At 42.1% G+C, this 26,705-nt stretch overlaps 1 protein-coding gene across 1 annotated transcript in view; it reads right to left on the bottom strand.

The window, feature by feature from the left end:
• EPHA4 (EPH receptor A4) overlaps positions 1–26,705 on the bottom strand; it is a 108,770-nt gene that overhangs the window by 33,670 nt on the left and 48,395 nt on the right. Inside the window, exon 5 of the mRNA XM_030028560.1 lies at positions 15,138–15,476. Within this exon, the coding sequence (XP_029884420.1) occupies positions 15,138–15,476 (339 nt within the window). The remainder of the gene's footprint in view (positions 1–15,137; positions 15,477–26,705) is intronic.

Below are 26,705 nucleotides of genomic sequence, written 5' to 3'. Positions count from 1 at the left end.
AATGACGACTGGCGAGGAACACCTCCCAGCTTGGAAACTGAGACATGCCGAGATTCAGGCCAGCATTTTCAAGCTTTAGCATTAAAAGCAAAGACTTTAAATCTATGCCACTAGAGTAAAGGGCCCAAGGTTATCCACGCACACTTGAAAATCCTGGCCGACGTAATGTGAAGCAGTGTGACAGCTGAGCTTGGCCTCTTTCTTTCAATCCCTTCAATCAGCCATAATACTTCTGAACTAAACTTTCCCTCCTTGTTACTAGAAATTAAGCGCTCAGGAGAAGCACCAGCTTGGCCACAGGATACTCTTGTCAGACACCTTCATCCCAAAATGACAGGCACAAGTGATCTTCCCTTTCTCTCCAGGCTTTGAAACCCAGTCACTGCCAAAGAGCCCCGAGAAAAACAAGTGACAAGCTCTCAAACCTAGGGACCAGCTCACACCAGCTCTGTTTGTAATGATGTGCTCATAAAGAAAGGGGCTAGAAAATGAGATTTTAAAGACTGGTAACAGCATTATTATGTTTTAAACATTTCCTCTGTTTTAAAGTTTTCATTTCTTGCCTCTCTCAAAAGAACCTGTGCTGCAAATCTTGCCAAACCACAAAAGCTGGCTCTGACTTGCATCAAATCAAAAGCTTGAAGGAAAACCCAGGCTGTTAGCAGCAACAAATAGTAGTAGTTGAGGATTATTAGAGTGCTGTATTTTTACCACCCTACTCCAGCTCCAGTGCTTGGAGACATGCAGGAGCTTCTGAGGATCCACAAAGAGCCTGTGTATTTTCTGTGTTGCATGTCCAGTTCTGTGTCAGTTTTAGCACAGACTACTTCAGCATACCAGAAGTTCTCTAATTTAGATCAAACCAATTATAGGAGCTGAGGTCTGACCACAGTTCCCTGTGGTTTACATTCGGAACTGCAATGAGACAAGGGTGATGAAGAAGATTTTGCACACCCAGGACACTGCTCGTTCTGGCTATTAATTTCTGAGGACCAGCTCTTGACAGCAATACATTATCTTCAGGTACTGGCCCTCCAATTCTGAAGGCCAAATAATGCAGCTAATGCAATGCAGGTCTGGAGTAACTCCAAAGATCTGAATCTACAACCTGCAATCCCAAAGATTGCCTTAAACCAAAAGACCATAGAATCTACATAGCATTTAGCAAGAGACCCGTATTACAGCTCAAGCATGGGGTCTGTTTAGTCTGAGAACTGCTTGTTTTCTTTCTGCTAGCTTGCTAAGAAAGCCTGGTGGCATGTTCTGACAAGGATAACTTAATAGTTGCCAACAGAATCATGGCAGAATACTGTGTATTTCCTGTATATATGAATGCCAGTTTAAAACAAACAGGAAAACAAGTCTTTTAGTTGGAAGGCAATTTATAAAAATCTGTCTGAACATTACAATCACTTAAAAAAAACCAGCACCAAAACATTTCTAAATGCTTAAACTAGAATGATTTAACACAAGAAGGGTGAACATACTTAGTGCTGTGAATTGCTCTAAGAAACTGTAGAGCTATAAGCAATTTGTTAAGATGGGGAATTAGTCAGCAGCTGTCTGACCTGAGCAGGTTTGGAGCCGCTGGTCACAAAGCAGGTCACGCTGCAGTTACTCTTCCCTCTAGTTGAGGTTAGAATCTGACCCAATATAAACAACAATAAATTTTGTAGCCTAAAGAAGCCAATACTGATGCTCCACTGCATTATATTGGATTGAGAGAAGCAGAGAAAACGGGCCACGCAGTCCAGACAAAGAGAGATTGCCGTAACTCTCAGAGTCCTCCTTTAGGGCCCCGACCAGTCACGCTTAGAGGTAGGATCCCACGACCCGAATTTGGGCTGAACACTTCTGGGAAGCACGTGCTGTAATCATCCTCTTACTTCCCAGATGCCAGTCCAGCAAGCACAGACCACCAGAAACCACTGATGCCAGGACACAATGTATAGCACCCCAGGCTACAGTGGCTCTGGGGCAGCCAGAATGAGAAATTAGAGACCATAACCTCTGGTTACTAAAAAAGATAATAATGTTGGAAACAGGGCATTCCCCGACCGCTCAAAATAAGCAGTCTGGAGCAATGTGACCCACTTACAACCAGCCCCTCAGGGCAACTCTACCTCACCCACACACCCTGCTGTTCCTACCGGGAAGCCAGAGGTAGCCACCAGAGCTAATTCCTCCCCAGAAGTAGCCTATCCTTAACCTTTGTATTGCTGCACAGGAGGAGGATCTGCAGAGCTGCCTTTTCAAAACAAACTCCTCCACTCCCCCTCCAGCCCCTTCCACAAGGAAATCAAAGCTACCCTCAAAGACCCATCGGATGCCCCCAAACGAGACCCCTGTCCCATTCTCTAAGCCCTTCCTCAAGTCAAGCAACCATCCAGCTACTCCTCCTCCCATTTTCCCATCCTCCTGCCCACAGTCAGAGGAGTTAAGACATGTCTGCATACACCTCATGAATCAACAGACGAGGGGGGTAGAGCTGTTCTTAAATTGTACAGGACCAGTGAAATAACTTACTGTATCTGTGCCCTGCAAACGACTTCTTGGGTGCAGCTTTTGAACTTACAATAGCGTATCAACAATCCATAAAACAATACCAAAAATATTGGCCCTGCTCTATTAATATCCCAAAGGGGCAACCCTTTGTCTCACACTGCAAAGGACAGCTCTCACCTAATACTTTGTGTCTACATCTATTAACAGAAAGCCTCATTTCTGCACCTTGGTCCTTTCTTATACTTACCACCAAGGAACATGTGGTTACTTCCACAGTTATGATGTAAAGCTTAACCCACTATGGGGCAAATGTGTGATTTGGTACCCAAGGCAACACATCTCCCAATTCTGTTGTCCTTGGTTCTCACAGTTACTTTTTATTTGCTTGAAACATGGATGTCTAGATGATATATATTTATGTGCTGAATAACTTCCTTTGCCATTTACTTTCAGCATTAAGAACATTAGATTTTGTAAAAAGAGCTGCTTAAAAGCCTTTTTGAAATCCAGACAAATTAAAGCCTCTGCCCTATACGCCACTTACATGCTTTGGAAATACTGAAGTATCTTCTAAACTAAATAAATAAATAAATAAATAAAAGTTATGACTCATTTTGCTACAGCAGCATTCACTATTTTAATAAATAGTTTTGGCCACATTGTCTCATCCTGGCTTCTGAAGTGCTACGGTAATAGCAGAGAGTTAGACTTTGCCATTTGGGTTTCTCAGATCAATCACCCAAAGTCAGAAATGGCAAGAATCTTGGAGGAAGAAATGATAATAAAATTATAAACATTTTACTTCAGCTGTGATACACAGGTCCAACAGCAACTGCAGGCTGGGTTTCAAACATGCCCTCCTGAGCCTGCGGCACCCAAAAGAAGAAAAACCCAGGACTCACCTGACAATAAAAATCACAATTCCCATCTTAACACTTGAGAGTAATAAATTGGTTCAAAGTCACCAAAGTTAAGGAACTTCACCTTTATTTACTTTAAGCTCCACCACACAGAAGAGGCTGGTGCAGAAGGTTTGCATTTACGTATTTACATTTCAGCTGAAGGATCTATAAATTGTAATTATAGTTGATATTCAGAGCATTCAGCTAGAACTCCAGTGAAGTACCTTCTGTACAAAGGTTCGATGGATTCAACATGAGACAATCTCTGCCTCTGGGCTGTTGACAAAATCTTGAGATTGAATCAAGGTTTAGGTTTTCTGGGCTCACATTAGTAGGACTTTGTGAAGGACACTGGTCTGACAGCACATGGAGATCCTCAGTTCTTCCAGGATGCTGCAAGACACCCTACCATACTCCCCATCAAAGTTGTTCTTCTTCGGGGGAAAAAGATACTCTGTGCTTTTGGAAAAGTATCACAGAGAATCAGACTGCAGCACACCTAACCCTCACACTCAGAGCTCTTCTACCAGGTCCTCTCACTGGGACTGAATTAAGCCCCCTTTCCTTCCTCTGCAACAGGCAGGGAAATTAAAAATCATTAATAGACCCGATGAGAGAGAAAACTATACTCTGCATGCAGTGCTGCTGCAAAAAGCAAAGTTACCTGAAGTTTGCTGTTGGGTTTAAAAAAAAAAAAAAAAAAAAAAAAAAAAAGAAAAAGTGATGAGGGACAAACTGGGGAAGAGTCTTAAGTTTCCTGAAACACATAAACCTTTAAATTAAAATCTTAGTTCATGATGTCAGTAAGCAATTACATCATAGGTGGCACATAATTAAACTTATAAAGGGGTTTCATTATTTTGGTTTTACGCCGGATACTAAAAACTAGTGCATTATTCATTTAAAAATTGTGTCAATTAGAAAAACCCCAAATGGAATAAGCAATTAAATATTAAAGGTGGCTGCCTCAGTGGAAAACAGTCAGAAAGATAATTGGTAAAGTTTCCTGTGCAATGCAAGTGCCATTACAAAGTATGAACCATTTCAATCGTAAAAAAAAAAAAATTAAAAAAAAAAATCAGCCTCATGAGGTTATGAAGATTTGGGGTTGTACAAAGAAACCAGCCATATTTATTTCCTGGAGGAGTACTGAGCTACAGTCTGGGCAAACAAAAAGCCATGAAAACAATAATCCCAAATTAGGTCAGCAATTGCATAGACAGGTCTGTATTCTGAGTCTGGACCTTCATTTTCAGTCCCAGAATCGCAGCAGATGGGAGGACACTGAAAGCCCGCCCCAATTCCTGATGAGAAGATCTCTGCAGCAGGTCTCTCCACCCCTCTGAGGCCGGGGCCCCCAAGGGTACTGTCAGGGTGGAACCTAGAAGCACACAGGATAGGGACTGCAAGGAAAAATATAATCTTCATTCAAAACCTGCAATTCAAAAATCATTTCTTCTTCCAACAGCATGAAAAGCACTTTCAGTGTTATGTCTCTCTTCCCTGTAAGGTTCATGGTTTTGGTTTTAGTTCACTTTTGTCATCAACAGGTCCAAAAATTTTATAATCTTCTTATTTGGTCCAGATGAAGCTGGTAACTTCCCTTTAAGGATCAGTCAGACTGAAAATAAGCTAGGCAACTCCTGTGCTACAGAGCCCCTCTAACCTCTGATGTTCATAGCTTGTCAGCATAACAAATATAAATAAAAAAATTCTCTGGTTAAAGAAAAATGCCACATCTGCAAGCAGTACTAAAGAAGTCTCCCTTTGAGCCTAGTCTACTCTCTTCAAATCAGTTCTTCCCACTACTTGTATAATTGCAGTTTTAACCTTCAGCATAGGCAGCAGTGAAAGCAAATGGCTGAAACAGTCTTGGAAAGGCACCGCTGGGTCTGCACATCGTGTCTGAACTACGATGGAGAGTCCACAAATCTCTGTAGCTCGTACAAGAGTCCCCTTGGCCACCCTGTCCCAGAGCGCCCGAGGAGCTTGAAAAACATGAGATTTAACACTCAGCCACTTACATATTCCAGTCACTTTCTGTTTTATTTATGTGCACGCACAATATCCTGATAAACTAGAAGGAAGGCTACAGCCATTCCATCTGCATTCCCTTTTATGCTAAGAAAGATAAATTGAGGCCGATTCAGAGGACAGATTTAAAGAACACAGTATGTTATCGAGACAAGCGCAATCTTCCCAGGGAGCTGTTGTAGTGGGTTGTCTCGAGATCATGCCTTTGTTTGTTTGCTAAAATAAATGGACACCACACAAAACTCAATTCATGTATGAGACATCTCTTCCAACCCACTATACCTTCCTTTTTTGCTTAGCCCAAACTGTCTTATTCTATTATTTATTGATGGGACCATTTATTGGCACACAGAAAATTAAAAATAATAAAAAGCTAATTAAAAACTTCAAAGCTTTCCTTTTAGTCTTCACTAATCTATGGAACTGAAAACATTTATATCCAAAGCACATTACAGTTTAAGGGTTTTTCTGCCTGTAATAATCCATGGATACTTTCAATGGATTTTACTACAGACAAAACCAAAGAGATTTTATGGAACAGTAGAATTATTTAATAAAAAATCAGAATCAGTCAATCGTCATTTTAAGACTAGGTGATAGAATTCAATAGCAGGGATAAAAATCCTAATAAATTCTGCAGGAACAGTTCAGAAGGCTGAGACAAAAGTTATCAATTCCTTTTTAATTAACAGTAGGACTTTTCCATAAGGGATGTTTTGAAATACAAATGACTAGAGGAATAAAACACAAACGCTTGAACTTCCTCCATCTCTCTAGACTGTATTTAAAAAAATAAATCCAAAACCACAGCAATTTTTGTTATTATCAGTTTACAAATCACAACTTCAAGAGACCCCAGATCCGTTCTTGGAGTGTACTACTAAGAGTTCTGGGACTCTGGTTCTTGAATTTAGTAATGAAGGCAGATTACGTTAATCTAAGGAGACGCCATGAAATCCTTCAAGTAGGTGCAGAGAAAGGCTATGCATTTGCCTGCTTTGTTTGGGAGGGGAAGCCCACTGGAGCCCAGCCGTAATAATAAAGAGCTCCCTGCACACCAGTTCACATGTGGGGCTAAATCTGAAGTGACATTTCTCAATGAAAGGAGCAGCATTCACTCGTGTGCTCAGCATTTTGATGTCCACCAAAATCTGGCAAACATGATTACAGAGATCCAGCAAGCATGCCACAGCTCTATTTGGTCCTCATGGCTTAACGCACTGCTATGCAAAAAATAAATAAAAAAATAACAGGCTGCCTTGAGATAGCATTCTGGGAGTATGATTTCATGCATATGGGTGGACTCGACACACGTTTTGCAACTCCTCATACAAGGACAGAGTATCTGAACCAAAGGGGCTACTTTACCCACCTTTACAGGGTCAGTTCAGCACCCTGCCCTCCAAACTATGAGTCAGTGCAGAAACTTTGGGCTTCAGGGACTAGCGATGTTTATTTGTGCTACTCTGCATGGCATTTTAATTAGTAACTGTGCGGATTTAAAACCTTTGAATGGACACACAGGGGCAGTTGTGCAGCCCAGCTTTTGTGTTTCCACTCTCTCAAAAAAAATCCTGTTTGAGGACATCAGCAGGGGGTTAATGGAAGCTTTGATAAAGTTCTCCAAAGCCTTTTATTGTTGCTCAACTACAGACTGGACTCCACTGTCTCTCTGGCTGCTTTCCAATTAATTTAGTCAGCTGCAAAAACAACTAGAAAATTTAGAAGCCCATCTAAACATTTGGTAGCCACAAACATTCTTGGGCAAATTCTCCTTCCACATAAAAATATTTCCTTGCCAACTGTTTAAGGGAAGCGCTCAGGCTGGGCGGTAAGCTTCACGAACGTGAAATGTCAGCACACTGCCAGCAAAAGGAAACATACAGTTAAATAGTCCAGAGCAAATAAAAGCTGCAGGACCGTATCTTCATCTCTGTCAGTTTGGTAACTATTCATCTGTACCAACAGCACTGACACCAGAATGTGATTCGATTTGATGCCTCCTAAAAGTAAATTTATATAATTTAAATATGGTCAATGCTACCAAGTCCTGAAATTAAATGCCTTTTTCCCCAGGAAGATATGTAACTAACCTCCACTTTCCATAGCAAACCATAAGATCTTTTTAAAAATGTGACCAAACTTTTATTTAAATGCTGCAATTACTTCTTGGCTCTATCTGACATGCAACTTGTCTAAGCTGTTCGCTGAACCCTGAAGCTGGTTATTTACTAAGGATCTTTAGCAAGCACTTTTTTTTTTTTCCTTCCGACCAAGACTTGCATCCCCCACCTTGAATACAAATTCATGGAAATGGGTGGTGCAGATGGCTTTGCCAGCAAGCAGGCAGTTGTTATTTTAATTATTATTTCTTTGTGGAAAGCTGTAGTTACCTTAAAATAATTTAATCCCTCCCAACAATAGTTTTCCCGGTTTTGTTTTTAAGACAGGAGCACGTATACTTATAACTACGCATTTATTACAGGCCATCAGTTAAAGCCTGTGCAAGAACACAGAATTGTTAATAAGAAGCTCCCACTTGCATCTGCCAGCTTGGAGAAGCTCTTTACTCAGACACATTATCTTACACACGTAACTAAACGCACAGCAGAAGAAATCTGAAGTGGTCAATACATGACATCTCTGAGGATCTGAGAAGGCTCATGCTCAACACTGAAATTTGCCCATTCAAAAGTATTCCTAACTGTTTGCTTCCATGCAATTCCTAAACTTCTTGCGCTGGGATCACTTATCTTCTTTCTGGATCTCCCACCACGTTTATATTTGAAAGGTCTGTGGTTTCCCAAAATACATAATTTGGTTTGCTTCAGAAATCCTCACAGTAACTCCCTTCGATGTAAATCTGCAGACAGCAAAAGCCAAAACACAACTCCCTCAGCAAAATAAAGCCAGGGAAGAACAAGGCAGGTCATTGTCCTGCACAACCTGGCAGGTCACCTCACTGATTATGGCAGGTGAAACCCTACAACAGCTGACAACTTCTCCCAACCCTTCCGCTTGAAAATATGTGTACGGTGGGGGATTGCTGCTTCTGTCTAGCAGGTAAATGTGAAGCCTTAAAAACCACACTGGTTTAGATTCAAAATGAGGAAGTTGCATACAATTAGCCTGGAATTCTGCAAGATGCTGCAACAAATCACTCGGAGTGTCACGCTCACGGATCACCCCTTTTTCAAGTCCCTGCTTACTAGTTTTGAATCTCTTTCCCTATTGAATTCATGCTCGACACAGCTCCATTTGAGGAACAAGGAGACTGCTGATCCATCATCCTTAGTACAAACACCTTTAAGGCAAAATAAAACCACCCCTTTGCAATTCCCCTTTTCCATTACCCTGACATTTTGCAGAAAAAAGAATGCAGCAGCTAGAAGTATCACACACACATCCCATGCTCTGGACATCTGGCATGTATCCAAATGTTTGCCAAGAGATTATTTTAAATCAGGCTTGTGGGGAACTGGGTGTCCAGGGCGCTGTGACTGCTTATACACACCCAGCTACATGCAGAAGTTTCCTCCCAGGTTTGTGTGCCTGTAAAAGGGCTCCTGGAACAGGCTATTTGTATCCTTTGGCTGCAGGGAACAAGTAACTGGAAAGGGTGGGACCATGCTGGTAGCAAGTACTTTGAAAAAAATAAAAATAAAAACTTGAATTGACTCCTGGATGTCTGGGAAGGCTACAGCCAGATACCACTGTGCCCAGCACCGGGAGTGCCACTTGCTCCTCTGCTTGGGCAGAGACACGAACTCACCCACCTTCACAGCTTCCACGTTGGGCCATCCAACTTGCCGCAAACCTCAACGCTTTCCAACTGGTCCAAAACACTTACCCAGTAACAGCCTCTCCCAGCACCTTAATCCTGCCCTCCACAACGCCCTAAACCTCACCAGCACTATCCCATTCTCACACCACCCAAGGGAGCCAGATGGGGAGCTGGACTGGAAAACCCACCAGCCATGAAAGGGGAGCTGACCTGCATGAACCTCCCGATATCCTCAGCAGGCCCTAGGGAAGGGTGATGTCGGAACAGAAAATGACTTATTTTGCCAGCTTACACTATTTTAGAAGGTCTGTGAATCTGTGACACAACCATATGATGAATCCTGTCTTCAAGTTCACAGAGCTCCTTCCTGGCTATTTGGAGATGACGTCTTCCTTGAGGTTATACAGCTCTTCAAAATCATGTTTCAACAATAATAAACAGCTCATCACCAGGATTGCATTAAAAAAAAGGAAAATTTTTGCAAGAACTGAGCATAAAACTATAGCAGTCTGAACAACTACAGACCTTGCTATTCTTGAAAGCAAAATTAACTTCTTTTACCACCTTCCCCATCGATAAGATTCTCAATACGCACATAAATATCACCACATACAAAATCAAAAAATGTTATGTTCACTCTCAGCAAACAGAAATGATTTACTGTTATTTATACTGAAACCAGGACTATACTCAAAGAACATGGAGTTTAGTGAATCAGATAGATCAATCGATCTTCAGAGTATCTGTTAATTTTATTTTCCAGTAGTAGTTTAAGGGTATTCATGCAGTCACCTAAAGAAAGCTCTGCGACTGAAATCTACTTAACAATGTCTTTTGATGTTTCACTACAGAGCAATCCTTTACAGATAAGCTATAAATATCCAGGAAAGCAGCACATTAAAAAGAAAATACTGAAAACCTTAGGTTTCCTGGCCTTGGCATGTGTTGCTTTTGATCTGCCTGAGCAACTATCACTTTGTCGATATGAGGAGTGCACACTGACCAAGGGCAATGTATGTCCATGAATTTTTACTGACTGCAAATTTAGCTCTGCACAGGCTAAACCACACTGGCAGAATGTAAGACCTTATATGCATTTTCTGTGCTGTTCTGTACAACATGTGAGGAATGCTAATCAGCATTTGAAAGGAAACGTGGGCTTTCATAGAAGACCCACCGAAATGCAAAATGGAAATATCTATACCCTATCAAAAAGTCCAGTAGAACTTGTGAGTCATCTGGAAGCAAATAATTCCCACTTCTTCCCCCCCCCCGCCATTTCTAACTTAAAAGACAATCATCCTCAAAGGATCAGGATCTTTCAGATTTTTTTTTCCTTTTAGTAATGGAATTAAGAACATAAACAACAAAGAAACCCAAAGGCTAAATAAAACTGAGTAACAGTTGACATTTTCCTTCCTTGCACTGAATGTCAACATTTAGGGTTCATCACAGCTTGGTCATCACAACTGCAGCCTGTCCCAGAAGAATACTCAATTCACATGGGTCTTCTCAGCGCTGCTCAAGTCCTGGTGGCACCATAACCTATTTTAGTTCCTGCCTGGAAATGGATACTGAATAACCACAGGGCTCTGAGTGACGGTGAGGGACCGGGGAGCATACAAAAGAGGGGGGGAAAGCACTGCAGCACAGCCAGCCACACCGCTCTGCCTCTGAGATGAAGCAGCTTTGAGACAGGCAAACAGACAGCTAGACAGGCAAGGTGTGCGGGATTGCAGAGACAAAGGAGCCGGGGAGAGGAGGGAGAACAGAAAGAGGAAAAAATGGGACAGAGAGCCTGACACATTTGTAAGAAAGATCAGTTCTTGATCCTGAGCTGAGCACAGGCAGCTTGAAAACATCCAGTCTGATGCAATGGGAGAAAGAGTAAGTTTATTTATTTATACTATATTTTCATCCTAATTGGCACATTCTGCCTCCATCTAGCTGCGCTGGTCCACTTAAGGAAACACTGAGCCCAAGGTAACAAATCACCAGCCAGTCTGTTTATTCAGAAATATCACCATTTGAACTCCAACAAGCAAAGGAGCAAGAAGGACACCCATCCCTCATAAAATGCAAACAAAAAGAAGGGAGCAAAGCAAGCAGTAGAATGAGTTTGGAATTTAAATCTCATTTAGAGTTTGCATAGGCTCTCCCCCCTCCCTGCCTTATGAACGCCTTTAGCATCTGTGCAAAACCTTGTCCTTGCAGTGCTGCCCCCTCGGACGTGCACACAGACAAACTTAGCAGTGAACCTGGCTGTCAGGTTGGAGACCTAAACAGCTCGGCTGTAATCTTTAATAAAAATATAAACTGTTCAGCACCTCTTAAAAAAAACCCAAAAGCTTCCTGCTTGCTGGGAACAAGGTCTCTTTATTGAGAGATTTACTTTTAATTTTGAACAGCTTCACAGCATTATCCTTAGCAGAAAAAAAAAAAAACGAGCCCGGAGATTTTTGAGCTATTCCGTCAACTGCCTGGTAGACTTTCTCACTGAAATTAGCTTCTCCTAGCAGCATCACATGAGAATCGCTGGTTCGCATCTCATGCACAAGTCATTTCACATTTTTAGAGGATGGACAAAGCCACAAAAGTCACCACTGCTAGTGGAGACCCTTAATATCAGCATTTCCCAGTACTAATTGTGCTAAGGGCGCTGGCTCCAGGTTTCAACAGCTCAGTGTTCCACCCTTTGCTTTTTTAATTTCTTTTTAATCTTTTGTGGGAAAAGAGTGGCAGTTCCCACCTCAAAAAACTCAAAAAAATTATTATACTAAACATGTAGAACAGCAGGCTGAATTCACCATTCAAAATTCTTAAACCATCACAACACTGAAGTATTTCGCTAGGAGATAGAAATTTTTACTTGGTTCAAAGCCTGAAATTTAGCTTCTCTTTTTGAAAAAACAAAAGCAAGTTATAAAAATCAGGACCTTTTCAAAGGAAGCAAGAAAACTACTTTTTCAAATGCTTTTTGATCCTACTTTGAATGGCAAAAGCTTATTTTCATTTAAACATTTTTCTACAGTATTGGAAACTGAAGAGTTTCTAAACAAAGGGGGAAAGTAAACTGCCTCGTTTCATTATCTTCAGGAGTAAAATGGCAAAAGCAAACAAAAAAACACCTGTCCCTTTCAACTGCACCTTTTATGTCACTGCAACACACTTCTTCAATTTTGTGCTGAATATACCAGTAACTGATTTCTCATTGCTTTCTGTCCGTCTCCAAATGCATACCTTCTATAGGGGCTGGCACCAATGCAAACAAACATACAAATATTCAGATTTCTGGTTCTAACATCAAAAACTGCATTCTAAAATTTCTGTATATTTTCTCCAGATTATATGGTTACATATTTGGAAGGTCAATTTGAGACTGCTGTTAAGAGGAATGATTTCCTGGTCCCTTGCATACTTACCATCCCTACTGAATTACCTCAAAGATGCACCTCTTACAAACAATTCCAGCAAATTCCCCAGAATACAACCCAAAAGCTCTGCTCATATCTAAAGCGCTAAAGAACCACATTAACAACATTTTTTTTTTTTCTATCAAATGTTGGAAAGCACCATCATAGATAGCAAAAACAGTAAAGTCGTTTACAGATTTTCAGTGTTGGTAGTTTCATTTTTATTAGCAAAACTGGGAAAGAGTGTTATTAAAGGAGGAGCTTGGCTCTAATCTGAATTTAGAAATTGCTGCAAGGAAACCAAGGTAGCTTTACATTAGTGTAACAAGATGCAAGGTCAAAACCAAGTCTGTGGCAGTGCTCTATCATGACATGATTTCTTTATTATGAAATATAGTGAAAGAAAATGAGTGGCACAAGAATTTTAATGCACCCCAGACACACATTTGCAATGATTAAACAGATCAGTACTTGTAAAACCCAAGGGTCCAACTTTACAAACCTTTACTCAAGCAAGCAGTTTCACTGAAATCAATGGCATTATTTGCATATGTAAGGACTATTTATCTCAGTTGAGATCTGTAGGTTTAGGCCACACATTTCTGTTTAGATCTTCTATGCAGCAGAACACACAAAGTCGTATGAAGAACGGAAGAACGCCAGCACCTTGGAGTTAATTTTCATTTGTACCAGTACAGTTTTCTCCAGCCCTCTGAAGCATTTGATAGACTGGGCATGTTTCAAAATTGGAAATGTTGGCACAAATACAAATTTCCTGATGTGAAGAACTGCTACTCATGGATAATAAACAAAATCAATTTTTATTTGCATATTCAATCAGATTTCGGTTTGCATATTAAAGCATAAGATGGTAGAATTTTCACACGGTAGATGGATCCCACTCACTTGTTCATGCATATATGCATCCACTAATCCTTACACATGCCAAAATCAGTCAGAAATACTCTCTTTGCTAGGCATTCATAGCACAAAAACACTGTCCCTGCTGCTGTTCTCAACCTTCTCTTTTCGTATAGCATATGACAGCATTCTCCCGCGATTCTGTAATAGCCCCTGTTCTCTATTAGTCGTCTTTTCACTAGGCAAAGCGATAAGTTTGAATTTTTTAATCATAATTTACAAGGGATGCTGTCAACTGTATGCGTAAAGAACAAAAAACACTAGACCGGGTTTTCAAAGAACCTTCAGTGTGGACCTGACAATTTTGCTTGTAACTGCCACTGCAAAATTGAGCGTATCTCTCACTGTTAATATTGAAGTGTTCTGGACTACCGCTAAAATTTGTAGATATAGACTATGTGTACCTGTTTTTCATGCGCATCCACTAGGAAACAGAATTCTCTATATATAGTCCAGTACTATCAAAATACACAATATTAATATTGTCCCATATACCATAAATCTAACAATAAATGATAAACCCGTAAGCTACACTCTAAGGTGCTGAATGCCTGCAGCATCTGTGGGACTTGAAGGCAATCAGCACTGTGTGCAATTAGATAACAGGTTTGACGGTCCTCTAGCCAGTCTGACAGTCTGGATATCTAATTTGCATACAGAAGAGTGTCATCTTCAAATGTATATAATTTTGTGCATTAAATTAAAAATTCAACTGCAACCATGTGCTTGCAACCCTAGCTAGCTGCAAACAAGAAATGTTTTCATGTAAGTAAAGAAAAAAATCATACATATGATCATCAAAACTAAACCTCAACCTGCGGCAGCAGCCTTTACTAGGTCGAGCACAGGGGACTAAAAAAAGTAGAACTGCCTGGAGTATCTGAAATAATCAGGTATAAACAGAAATAGCATTTCGCTCTCCCAGATGAGTTAAACGCAAAAAATCAGCCAGCATGAAGATGAAAGCTCATATAGGATTTCTAAAGTAATGTCAGCTCTGATCAATTGAAACATTGTTAGCAGCAGGTTAAGGAGGTATTTATTTAACAATGGGACAGAATCTAATTAACTTTGCAGGAGAGAAGTAGCAGGCAGGCAAGTGAGCACCAACTCATTCCTCATTTTGAATCTCACGCAGCCCGTTTTGGAAGGGGGCAGAAGCACAATCCTGTGCTCCCCGAGTGCATATTTTGCCCTCAGTGAACACCAAGGGCATATTCGTGTCCATGGGCAGGATCTCCCCCACGGAGGGCTGAGGCCCTGGTGGTCCTGGCTCCCTCCCCTCGCATTGCCCAGGGCAGCTGTGCTGTTCTGCTTCTGCAGAATGCCTCCCAGCGTCCTCGCAGCATGCTGCAGCAGAGCTCTGCTCCCGGCTGCAGGAGTCAAACCCTCCTCTGTTTTTCTAGCTCTAAAGAATTTAAGCTATCGATATAAATAACCAGAAAATAAGGGTTTGACCCAGTTCCGCATCTTAGGGCTCCTTGAATTCATTTGCTAATGCTAAACGTAACGGAAATCACAGCTTTCCTAAAAAACAGGCAGAAGAAAGAGGAAGAGAATTTGTGTTTAAGTTCCTACCTGCTTGGTTAGTTGTCACAGTGACTGACACTGCTTGGTCCTGGCTGGGATTTTGCTTGGACACTCCATTCACCGCCCAGACTTCAAAGGTGTAGTTAGTGTGTGCCAGGAGGTCAGTAATGGAGACTTTGGTGGTTTTCAAGCCATTCTGCTGGGGGCTGAAGTGCACACCGCTGCCGCAGGACCGGCAGCGGCTGAGGTCGCTGGCACCGCACCTCTTGCACACCACACTGTAGGAGACGTCTTCCCGACCACCTTTGTTCTGCGGGGGACTCCACTCCAAGTTCACCGATGTCTCATTGACATTGGAAATCAGGTTCTGGGGAGCAGATGGAGGTCCTAGAAAGAGAAAGTCCACATGTTTTTAGTAACTGGGAAAACCTTACACAGTATCTTCAGACTTAGGGTCCTGGGTGATACGGAGCATGTGCAACTCTCAGTTAAGTCACGGACAACAGAGACCACACAGAATTTTACTTCTCTGTGTTCTTAATAAAGGTGAAAAATTGACTGGTGAGTCAAACTCTGATCTCTTTATTTGATGAATTAAGAGTATTTTCCAGCTTTAAATAAGCCTGAAAGCCCATTATTGCAATTAAATGAGTGGGGTTTTTTTACTTTCACTATTTATACTTGTTATGAAAAACTTAAAATTTATATATTTTACATTCATTTTTCCATGATCTCCCAAGCAAAGCATCAAATGCACAAAATCCTGATTCACTTGAGACTTTTAAGTCTCCGATACCTACAGGCAGACTCTCATTGAAATTGTTGATCTCCCGATATTTTTTTCTTAAGAATGGAAGTGCAATATTTGCCGGACAAGTTTATGTCAGATCGCATTCAGTGAACACTGAAGCCCATCAAGCAGGGAGCTAGACGTGACACTTTGGGAGGCAGGAAGGAGATTAGAGTAGAAAGCCGGACACAGAACTAAGGCTTTGAAGGTGGGAGAGTAAAGGTTACAATAGAGGAGTGCTGGAGAATGTGAAAGAATTGGGGAGGAAAATATGGTGAGCAGCTGAAAGATGAGCCAATACAAGAAAACTGGTCAGGAACTAGAGACCATATAAAAAGCTTGGAAATAAGACTAAATCAGAGACGCAAGGTCAGCTCTTGCACCACAGGGACAGGAGACTTTCAGATTCGTAAACACGCTGCCAAACAGCTCCCGGCTGGTTCCAGCACAGGGACTATGGGATTTGGGGACAGAGCCAAAAGCAGGCTGGGGAGGATCTACCTCCCTGGGCAGGAGAGGGGTGGCAGGAGCAGAGCAGAGCCCACAGGAGGCAGCTCCTCCCCACACCTCCAGCAACCCGCTGGGACTGTAATGGTCAGTTCTGCCCGACTGGGCAAACTGCCTCCAGCAGTGCCCTGCCTTGCTCTGTAACCAACACACAGGCAGAAATCTTATTTATATGCTTAAATCCCCACAGGCCCAAAACCAATAAACACACTGAAAATGCAGAAGAGCTAATCCTGTGACTCTTAATCTAATTTCAACGCAGTCGAGGTGAGACACACTTTTTGTATCCTTAAATTTCACAAGAATGATTCGGAGCAACCCCATGAAACAGATGGGTATTTTATACATCACAGAAAGCTTCACTGATCATCAAAAGACAGTCTATTCTGGGGTAAAGCACGAGGGGTAGAGCACGAGGGCACTCTGACTACTCATGCGATACTTTGGTACAGGACATAAGGTATATGTACATATATATTGAATAGAAATGAAACAGAGTGAGAACGAAGCTTGCAAAATGTAATGATCCAAACTGGAATACAGTAAAAATAGCAGCTCTTCATAATTACTCATAGTTAGAGCTTTAAATACAAATATTATTTGTACAAATACAAAATATTATTACCAGAAAAATACTGGAAATAATTTTGTAGAAAGCCACAAATTCAATTTTTATTCAAGACACAGGAAAGCTTCTGAAAGCTTCTTAAATTTTATCAAAATACATTTGATGGTTGGAATTCAAAAAAAGTTCAACCAGATCTCCTGGAAGAAAAGGAAGGGAAAGAGAAAGTCCTGGCAAGTTTCATTCCAGGTTTTCCGCTCCTGTAATTTGTCAAGTGTTATGAAACTGGAAAAAAATTCAGCCAGTACCAATAGTTGCATTAAGTGTATAAACAAATCAATCATAATCTCTAAGATGTCAAAGGCTAAGATGGGGACCAAATACATTATGGTGAAATTATGCTGAAATTACAAAGTGACTCAAGTGTAGCAGCGAAGAGGTTAAGCCATTGAGAGATGACTGTGGTGAAGATTAATTCTGGCTGCCTCGATTCATCAGGTACATCTAAAAGGAAGCTTGAGACCTGAGCACACTGTGGAAAACAAGGTTTTGAGGGCTGCATCACGTCCTTGGGTCTGTGCTTGAAGCCGCCAGGATGTAACATGTGTTTAACAGGACACAGGACTTTTATTTTAGGAGAGGCAGGTAGGTTAAGAAAAGAGTCTTAAATTACATAGAGGTCAAACGTATCTACTTTTCTTCAGTACCTAAATGAAAGGCCTCTGCTGCAAGAGTAGCTGAGCAAGGACTGTTTCTCTATGCTCACTTGAGAAACACAAAATTAATATATTCATTTTGAAAAGAGGTAAATCCTCCCTTCCTGCCAAAGCTTTGAAACAGTCTCCGAGTTAAATCGGGACTGACAGGTAGAATTACTGTGAGGAGAAGAGAGAGCCCAGGCCAGCCCCTGTGACGGGGAGCCCTCCTGCCTGCTGCACCACTGGGCTGCCGCTCATGACTTTTACTTATACACTAGCAACGTTTAGGACTCCTAAGGACAGAACCCTTTTACTCAAAGATCAGTTACCAAACACAGTAAGAGATATTTCCTGCTCCAAAAATGCTTAGAAACTGGGTTTAGTCTCTGTTCATCACATGGAAACTTAAGTAGAGAGAGATGTGGTGAGACAAGGGCACACAAGACATGCCTTGCACATCTGGGCATCGGTCACAACGCTCCCAAGTCTCAGCCCAGTGCCTCTGCCCCATAACCAGCTCTCCTTCCCCCAAAAGCTGGGTTTGCCAGCTCCCCTGGGCAGGAGAAAGCAGTCTCTGCTTAGCCTGCAAATACAAGAGCCTCCTTTTCAAAAATGCACTCCGAGTGCAACGAGGTGGAAGACACTCCTGAAATCATGAACTCGAGCGGCAGCACAGGAACTGCTGAGCAGGAACTGATCTAAACCCCATCTACCCCAAAACTAACCAAACTGCCTCACACCAGGGCTCTCCAGGGCAGGCAGGTGCACAAGGTGACAACATTTGTCCCTCCACACTGTCAAGGAGGGAGGAGAACAAATAAAAGCCTCTGGAGTAAACCAGCAGCCTCAATAGACTGCAAGCCTAAGCCCACGCTGTGCAGCGAAGGTCTGACCTCGCCAGAGCGGCTGCCAGAGCCGATGGGAGCTGAGGATGTCCGTCCTCCCAGAGGCCGTTCAGTACCTGGCAGCAGCAAGCACTGTACAGAAACTGCTCCTGTGGGAGGCGGCAAGAGCTTTACAGCAAGAAAAAGAAAAAGGCATTTTCTTACAGAGCGTTCACTTGCTGCAATCACACAAGCAAGAGCATCGGCTCGGAGCACGGCCAGGAGAGCTGAGATAAGGTGGTGCCAGTGCAAACACCTCCCCTCCCTGAGCAACGCCCGGCTCTGCCAGGGCTGCCCTCATTTCAGGGGGATATTTGTGAAGCAAAGTACTCCACATGAGGAAGGTTCATACTGCCACAGTTACAGTCTGAAAGAGGTGCCTTTTAGCTCAAATACAGCAGCCAGTTTGGGGTTAAACTCAGACTTACTCTGATGTCCATTAAGATATTTTCCAAGGCTCTAGGTCCAGTTTCACATGGGAAAATGTGCCAGAATGAATCAAGCTCCTCAGAAGCAAAAAGTCAGTAATTAGTATGTGGGACAGGGCATTGCAGTGTCTAAACAGAGACGCAGTGAAGCGGAAAACCAGGGAAGCAGATGCTTGCAGGTCACAGAGATGAGTGCACCACCTCCAGCATGAAAAGGAAGATGCGGGGGAGTCTCCAAATGGAGGGCTGACATTACAGTGAGGGAAAAGCAATTTCTTTTCTTTCTGGAGCATAGTCATCAATGGAGCTGTTGGCACGGGGAGTGGGGAATAGTTTCAGATTGATGGGCCTGGTTTCAGATGTTGAAACACAGGGCGTATCTGCTCCTTCAATAGTGATCAGGATTTGCTTTGTTTCTGACAACAGAGCTGCTGCGGGTAGATGAGATGAAAACCCTTTCAGGGCCGTGGCAGGCTAGAAACATCAGCGCTGTTTCAAGATGAACCCCAGCCAGCAGAATCCCGCAGGAACAGCGTCCTGCTGGCCCGACCGCCACCCTCACGCAAACCCTCTGTCCTCCAGCAGAAAAATCTAGCTACGGGGCAGATGAGAGGGGAAACAAGGACCTGTGCCACTGAAACTGCTGCCAATGTCTGTGATTTTGCCCTGAACCCCAGGATTTACAGCATTTTTCTTATAACTCCTGCTGATGAAAGCATACTATTGCACAAGCCATTCAGCACTCTGGAAGCATAGAGCTAATACTGCCACACAGCCCAGAAGAGCTTAAAAATGTCACAGTCCCTACAGAAGAAAAAAAAAAAAAAAAATCTATGTATTTTTATTTTGTAAAACAATTTTAAAGTTCATTTCATGATGTTAGGAAGTCAAGTGCTCTCACTTTCCTTGCCCAAAACAACAGAACTTGAGAGATGGATCTGCAGAGCCACTCCCATGTCTCCCATTGGGGGACTGCAAAGAGGACATGGTTTGATCATGGGGCCTGAAAGTTGGATCCCTCACCCAGCCCATTTACCAGCACCGTGAGTGGACATGGGGGACTCCTCTGTGGGAACACAGGGAACGGAAGTTTTTAATTTTATTCCTTCCTGGGGCTCCATAAATCTTGCTTCACAATAAACCCATCAAAATCAACTGAGCCATGAAGCAAATGGAAAGGCCCTGGGTGGAGCAGTTCATTGTGTGTGTCAGGGCTGAGGGAAACACTGAAGAGTCTGTTTAGCAATAAATAATCTTTGTCAAGCTAATCTTGCTATCTTCCTCAACCCTCCTGTTAGATTTACTTAAATGTATTGGGCAATGCAGATTGTTTGGCTTTCTGTTGCTGCAATAAGCTATAGCCATTATATCTCTCTGTCTCTTTCACCCACAGATAGACAGATCTGTCTGTCTTAAGGACAATGTTGTATCCTATGCCAAATGAATATGCAGGAAAACTAGAGCTTTTAAAGGGGTTAATAGCATGAGCATTACTTATACTAAAAGGACTGATGTATTTTAGCACTCTTAACCACAATCTCAGGCTGCATTTTAACTTTTCATCCATCAATACTTCTCTCCTTCCCTTCCTACAAAATACTCAGGTTCCTCTCCACTCAGAAGCCTCCAGCACACCAGTGCAAGTCCGGTAAGAGGCTTGATGAAAACCATGACAAGGGCACATATCAACACCTGACAGGCTCCCTCCTGTCTTCCAGACCACAGGACATCTCCGTGTGCCAGCTCTCTGTGGATTATAGGTCTCTGTAGGCATAGTTAAGGAGCCTCTGTGATTCACACCAGGGATCCAGTCTGGTCCGAGGACTGAAATGACTCACATACAGCTTCCGCAGTGAAGACCCTGTAATGAACTCACTATCCAGGACTGAACTAGCACCTGTGGGGTGCAGATGGCAAGGGGCCATGGCTGTGAAGTGAAGGCTGCAGACTAACACAGGGCATAACAACATTTCATCAGTAAACTGTTTATTTGCAAGGAAAATAATATTTTGCATTTAAATCAGCTGCCCTACACACTGAGGGACCATCAGAGGTTGTTGGCTCAAAGTTTGCCTGTTGTTCGGATGCAATCCTGCTGAGGAAGTTATCCCAAAGCCCCTTTCTTCCTACCACCACAGGATAATAGTACAACTGTAGGAGGTTAAACCTAGCAAAGTGGCAAAATTGTTCTGCCAAGAAAAAAGAAAATCTATCCTGAATGCAATGAACAATTTCAAAGGCAAATAGCACAAAGATGATTAGCTGCAACTGAGTGAATATTCCTGTTACCCTCAGGGATCGGTCACGCCCAGCCCTTCATGCATGCCAAAGGGAAAGGACAGACACCAGGACCCTCGGCATGCCCAAGGACGGGGTCTAAGCAGGCTGCACCAGGACTGCAAGTTCAGCACCGCCGCCAAGCCACAAGCCCAAAGGAGAGCATCTCTCCCTTGACAAACTCCATATACCACACACCCATGTCAAAGGGCATGCTGCAGTGGGCTCCCAGACACGGAGGGACTCCAGAGAGACAGGCAGACAGGCACAATTTGTCAGGCGTGCAGATACACTCCAACCAAGTCAGCCCACCCTTTCTCCCTACAGCTGTAAACCCAACCAATCTACACAACTGAAAAATACCTCTGGAAACTAACCCTGGGATCTGAGGGCAGAAATGTAAGTGCACTGTGCTGGGGAACTGTATTTAATGGTTATGACAAATGTTTTAATATCCCTGGTTTTACATCTTCCTTTTTTGTTACTGATCTGCCCAGCAAGGTGCTTCTCTAAAAGTCTCTGTGGGTGTATGCAGTAAATTCAATTACAGTTTTCTACAACTGGACCAGACAGACTTGTTTGACATAAAGAATACTGTCTTCACTAAACCAGTTAATTTAGTTCAGCAACAGTGTATGGTTAGGAGGCGTGGATTAAAGGACAATGAAAGGAGAAGAGAAAGAAATGATTCCCAGCAAAACAGCTCCCGAGTAACTTTGTTGTCCCATAAAATGACAAGAAATAGAGGACCTTGCAGCTTGGTTCTCTGCTGCCCCAGGTTGACAGGATGCCAGAATCCCACTTTTAGACAACTAGCAGCTCCAAATTCTGGGCAAACACCTTTTGTTCACCAAAGCTATAGGCAAGTAAAAAAAAAAAAAAAAAATTCTTTTTCCCTTTCTCAGTGGTCCTGTGGACAAAGCACTGAAGATAAAGTTCTGGGCTTTGGTTTGGCCAATTTTATCAGACTTGAGTAGCGATTATACACTATTTTCTTAGGTTGAAAAACAAAAACATCACAAAACAAACCAGAAAGCACCTCAGCACAGGGTTCTGACAATGCCTTTAAAGTGAATTTAACACTTAGGAGAAACCCACTCTGATGGCACCCAAAATAAAGCTCTGTCTAGCCACACAGAGCCACCTGCCTGCACTCCCCTGTCTTAGCGTGTCCCCTGGCAGCGGGCTCCTTACCAGGAGCTTCTTTTTTTGTGCCAGCTTAGTCCTCAGCCATTAACAGTGGTAGTGAATTATTTTGGCAGCAACATTACCCATTAAGGACTAAACTGATAGTATCAGTATTTGGACTTTAACCACACCTGTTTACTACTAACCTATGGTATGGTTAATACTTATTACTGTGAAAGATGTATCTGTGGGAGGACATCTATTAAAAATGCAAGCTGAAACCCACACTATCCCTGGAAGTGCTAATGGAGATATTTCAAATATATACCCTCCAGAAGGCAAGCCTTCATTATGAGCATCCTGTCAGTCACCAGACCAGTGCATTTAAAATGTACCCTCCTTTAAAAAGAAAGATGCTTTCAAAAGATATGTATGTGACTAAGTAACAAGCAGGATGAAGCTTTTGAGCCCTGGAAGGAGAGAATGATTAAAAAAATAATTTACTCAGTCTGTGTGTGCACGTGTGTAAAACCACATTTCTCTATCAGATAACGGATGTCTCTGCAGCCAGGGCAATGGATAATTATTTTCAAGTGGGCTGTCACCCTGCATTCAGTCTGCGTTCGCCTGACAGTATGAAATCAGAAGAAAGCTTCATTGGCAATTCCCACCAGACATCAGAAAACCTCAAGCATGTAGAAAAGACTTTTATCTTCTTTAACCATTCCCACACTCTCCTTGAGGAAAATATCACCTCCTTTTTGAGGCAGAAAAAGTAGACCTTAGCTTGATAAGGATTAAAAATTATTCTAACAAACAGTAAAAATAATACAATAACCTGCTGCTGTTCAAACGTTTCTAACTTCACCCTCAAACTAAGAAAACCCTATAAACATACTGTTAAATGCAGCAGAGTGCCAACTATGGGTGTTTGTTAAACAAAGTCAATCAGGCAGACCAGCAGGCTTCAATGGGCTTTGGACTGGGACTGACAAAAGGATCCTCTTCATGAGCCTGCTCCAGAGACGCTGACCCTCTTCATCTCCGGTGATTTCAAAAGGAACTCAGGGTATTCAGAAATCTTGAGCTAATTTGCTACATAATAAACAAGATTCATACAACAGGGAAGGTTGCTATGACTCACTGTCGTTTAAAAGGAGCCTAGTATGAACTGGCCTGTTTTGAATCAGCAACTTGGCCTTGGCTATACTACAGAGGAGCAGTTAAGTCTTTGATAAGTTGCAGGAGCAGCAGGCACCTGGGAGTAAGCATCCAACTGTCTAATAGCAAGAAAACCTAACTAGAAATGCACTATCAGAAGCGGTGGAAAGTTTAGCACATCTTCTGCTATACAAGCGCTGAAAGCCAGCTTTTGTGTACGACACAGCAAGAATAAAGAGAACAAATAAAAAGGTGTAAAATAGAAAAGATCCGTACAATGAACAACTCCAAAGATCTTTGGAGCACATCTACAGAGAGCAATGAAATGTCACTGGAAGTACATCAAGTACCTTTGAAGGGGCTAGCTCAGGCCCTAAGAGGCAGTACGACTCTGCTAAGGCTTTTAGTTGTGTTGCCAGCCTCACCAATGTGACCATCCTGCTACTCTCTCAATAAGGCCTCACAATGCCATCACTGTACGGACAGCCTTTAACAGTTCTAATCAATACTCTTTATCATGATCCTAAAATTCATCTCCCTGGAGGCAGAGCTGAGTGTGAAACCACAGAGTTTACTATTTTCAGAGTGGATGCAAAGAAAGTAATTATTAAATAATCAATGTCTTTAAACTCTTTAAATTCCCTCACTAAAAGCGGTGCCAGGCACAGCCTTCAAGAAAAAGCACTTTGGCCTCCTCTTTCTGTCTCATAAAGCTTCATTAAACCTGTACAACTGTGGAGCTGTCAATAATGTTTCAGCATGTGAGCCGTGAAGCCCTTCAGATAAGCCTTTGTTGTTGATCTTTAACCATCTGAAAGACAAGTTATAACAGAGTAAACACCTGGGCTGTGTAAGTTTAGGCTTAGAAATAAAGCCCACACTTTCCTGTGACAGTTGTGTAAGTCGCTGCCACTAATTGCTTCTTTCAGCAGTTGTGGACAGGTCTCCTGCTGCCGTGGGCTAATTTACACAAGCACTGATAGTTCGGACAACCCTCGCTTCTTGTCTGCCTGGCTATTCCTTTACCATTTATCATTATAGATTATGTGTTTCTCCAACTGGTGAGACCAAAGTCAACAGTCTGCAGGATGCAGCAGCCACTTGAAATATCAGTCATCTGCTCTATTTCCACCTTCCTTGTCCTTTCTGTGCACAGTTAGCATTACAAGTGGGTTTTAATAAGGCAACTGATTTGGTAAACAATTCTTAATTTATTTACTCAGGCAAGACTCCTTTGACTTTAGCGGGAGTTCTGCCAAGCTAGGGAACTTGGACCAGCGCCAATGATAAAAATGCCCATTTTACTGGCACGTACGATTTCCTATTTACTTGCCAAAAGAACCCTGGTTACCAGCTTCACAATAAGCTTTGTTCCTTTCACCTGGAGAACAACCCAATCAATATTTCCTCTTCTCTCCAGGCTAAGGCATTTAAGAGAAGAGGTCCAGTTACCACTGGCAGAGGTGTGGGAAAACTGATGCTTGCAGGTGCCACCCCTGTGGGCTCTGGGTTTCTCTTCCAAAAACCGCCATATAAGAACATTTTGCATTGCCACCTATGCTGAGACACATTACCACAGCTACTCTAATACACTGTGCTACAGACAGTATCACCTGTGTTCACTCACTCTTTCGAGATAAAAAGAATTATTCCACTGTGGATACCAGAAAGTTATCTGACAGTCTGACAGGAAAGAAATCCAACCAGAAAAATAAGTTGTTCTGTCATTGGCCCAACTGCTGAATTTCTTATTCTGTTAGCCCTCTAATTTACTTCAACAACTCTACAGAACTGGGTCCTGACTAACCAAATCAAAGCCCCCACTTAATTGAGTAAATGTCTCTGTTAATTTAAGGCTCTGGCCAGAAAATCAGAAGACTGCTAATAAACAGTTGCTGTATTTAAAGGAGCGGTGTTTTTAAGTCTACTGATTATGAACACACGTTGTCAAATTACTCCCGTCTCTTCTCTTCAAGCCATAACCACTCCCCTTCTTATTCAACATTTTCTCAATTCCTTCAGCCTGTCACCACAGACGAGGGGAGACAGCCTTCTCCTTTGAGATTCCCATCACTCACAATCCCTTTCTCTCCGTCTGGCAGCGATGGATGGTCTATTTTCCCAGCCTATGAGGAGAAGAAAAATCATTCTCTCCATACTGCCTACCCACTCTTCCCTCTGCTCTTGCAACTGCCATACTGCACCTTAAAAGGATTTTGATGTACTGTTTACATAATGAACAACCTTATATGATGTTTTAAGAACAAAATAATTTACTTAAAGTATGGACACATAAAAAGACGTGGAAGAATTATTATGTGATAAATTTAACTTCTGAAGATCAGAGGCTGTACTGGCATATACTTCATATTATAGAGAATGGGCTCCAACAGCAGAGGTTAGACTGAAGTAGTGCCAGAACAAGTGTGCAAACCCTGGGAAGGAAGCATGGCAAACCCAGTGCAAAGTTACCTACAACATACTAGCCAGCATGACCGCACGTTGTACCCTACTTTCTTATTCTTCTAAAAGCTAGAACAGTGATAATCGGCGTCTGTCTGGAAATTTAGAAGAGCACAAGTTAAGCGGAAGGAAAAAGAGCACATTTGTTTATTTAGAAGTCTAAGCAATCATAATAAACATATGCTCAAATAATCAGCTCCTGTGTAATTACTCATTTGCAAGCACAGTTATTAGGTAGGTAAATTCACTCTTTGTCAAAAATGCAGGTCAAATATTTATCTCTGAGATATATTAAATGCAACACAAGATTGCACTAAGGGCATATATTAGACTGCAACATTTACAAAATTGAAGTGTTTGGACCTTTCAGACCTTTTTTAAAGCCTTGACCTTGGAAACAAATAAGGACAGTGTTATTTTAATGTGCCTTCAAATTTTAACACCACAGTCACACAGCTCTAGTGGAATCCACATTGAGTTTCCACTGTAGATTGCTCATCATTTCATTATGGTTCATTATGCTGATAACTGTCAGAAAGCATTAGAAGCAGGAGCCTTGAGTAATAGCACTGAAATGGTAATTTAAAAACAATATACTTTCTGGAGGAAATACAGCAGTGCACTAAATTCAATTAGAAGAGGCGAATGTAAAGACAAGTAAGTGATGTTTGCTGTTTGAAGTTAGGCTTTTCGATTTCTTGATAACCTAAACTGG

Source organism: Aquila chrysaetos, chromosome 10, assembly GCF_900496995.4.
Source record: "Aquila chrysaetos chrysaetos chromosome 10, bAquChr1.4, whole genome shotgun sequence".
Classification (NCBI taxonomy): domain Eukaryota; kingdom Metazoa; phylum Chordata; class Aves; order Accipitriformes; family Accipitridae; genus Aquila; species Aquila chrysaetos.
The sequence above is the reverse complement of the archived record's forward strand: the minus strand, read 5'-3'. Positions and strand labels throughout refer to the sequence as shown.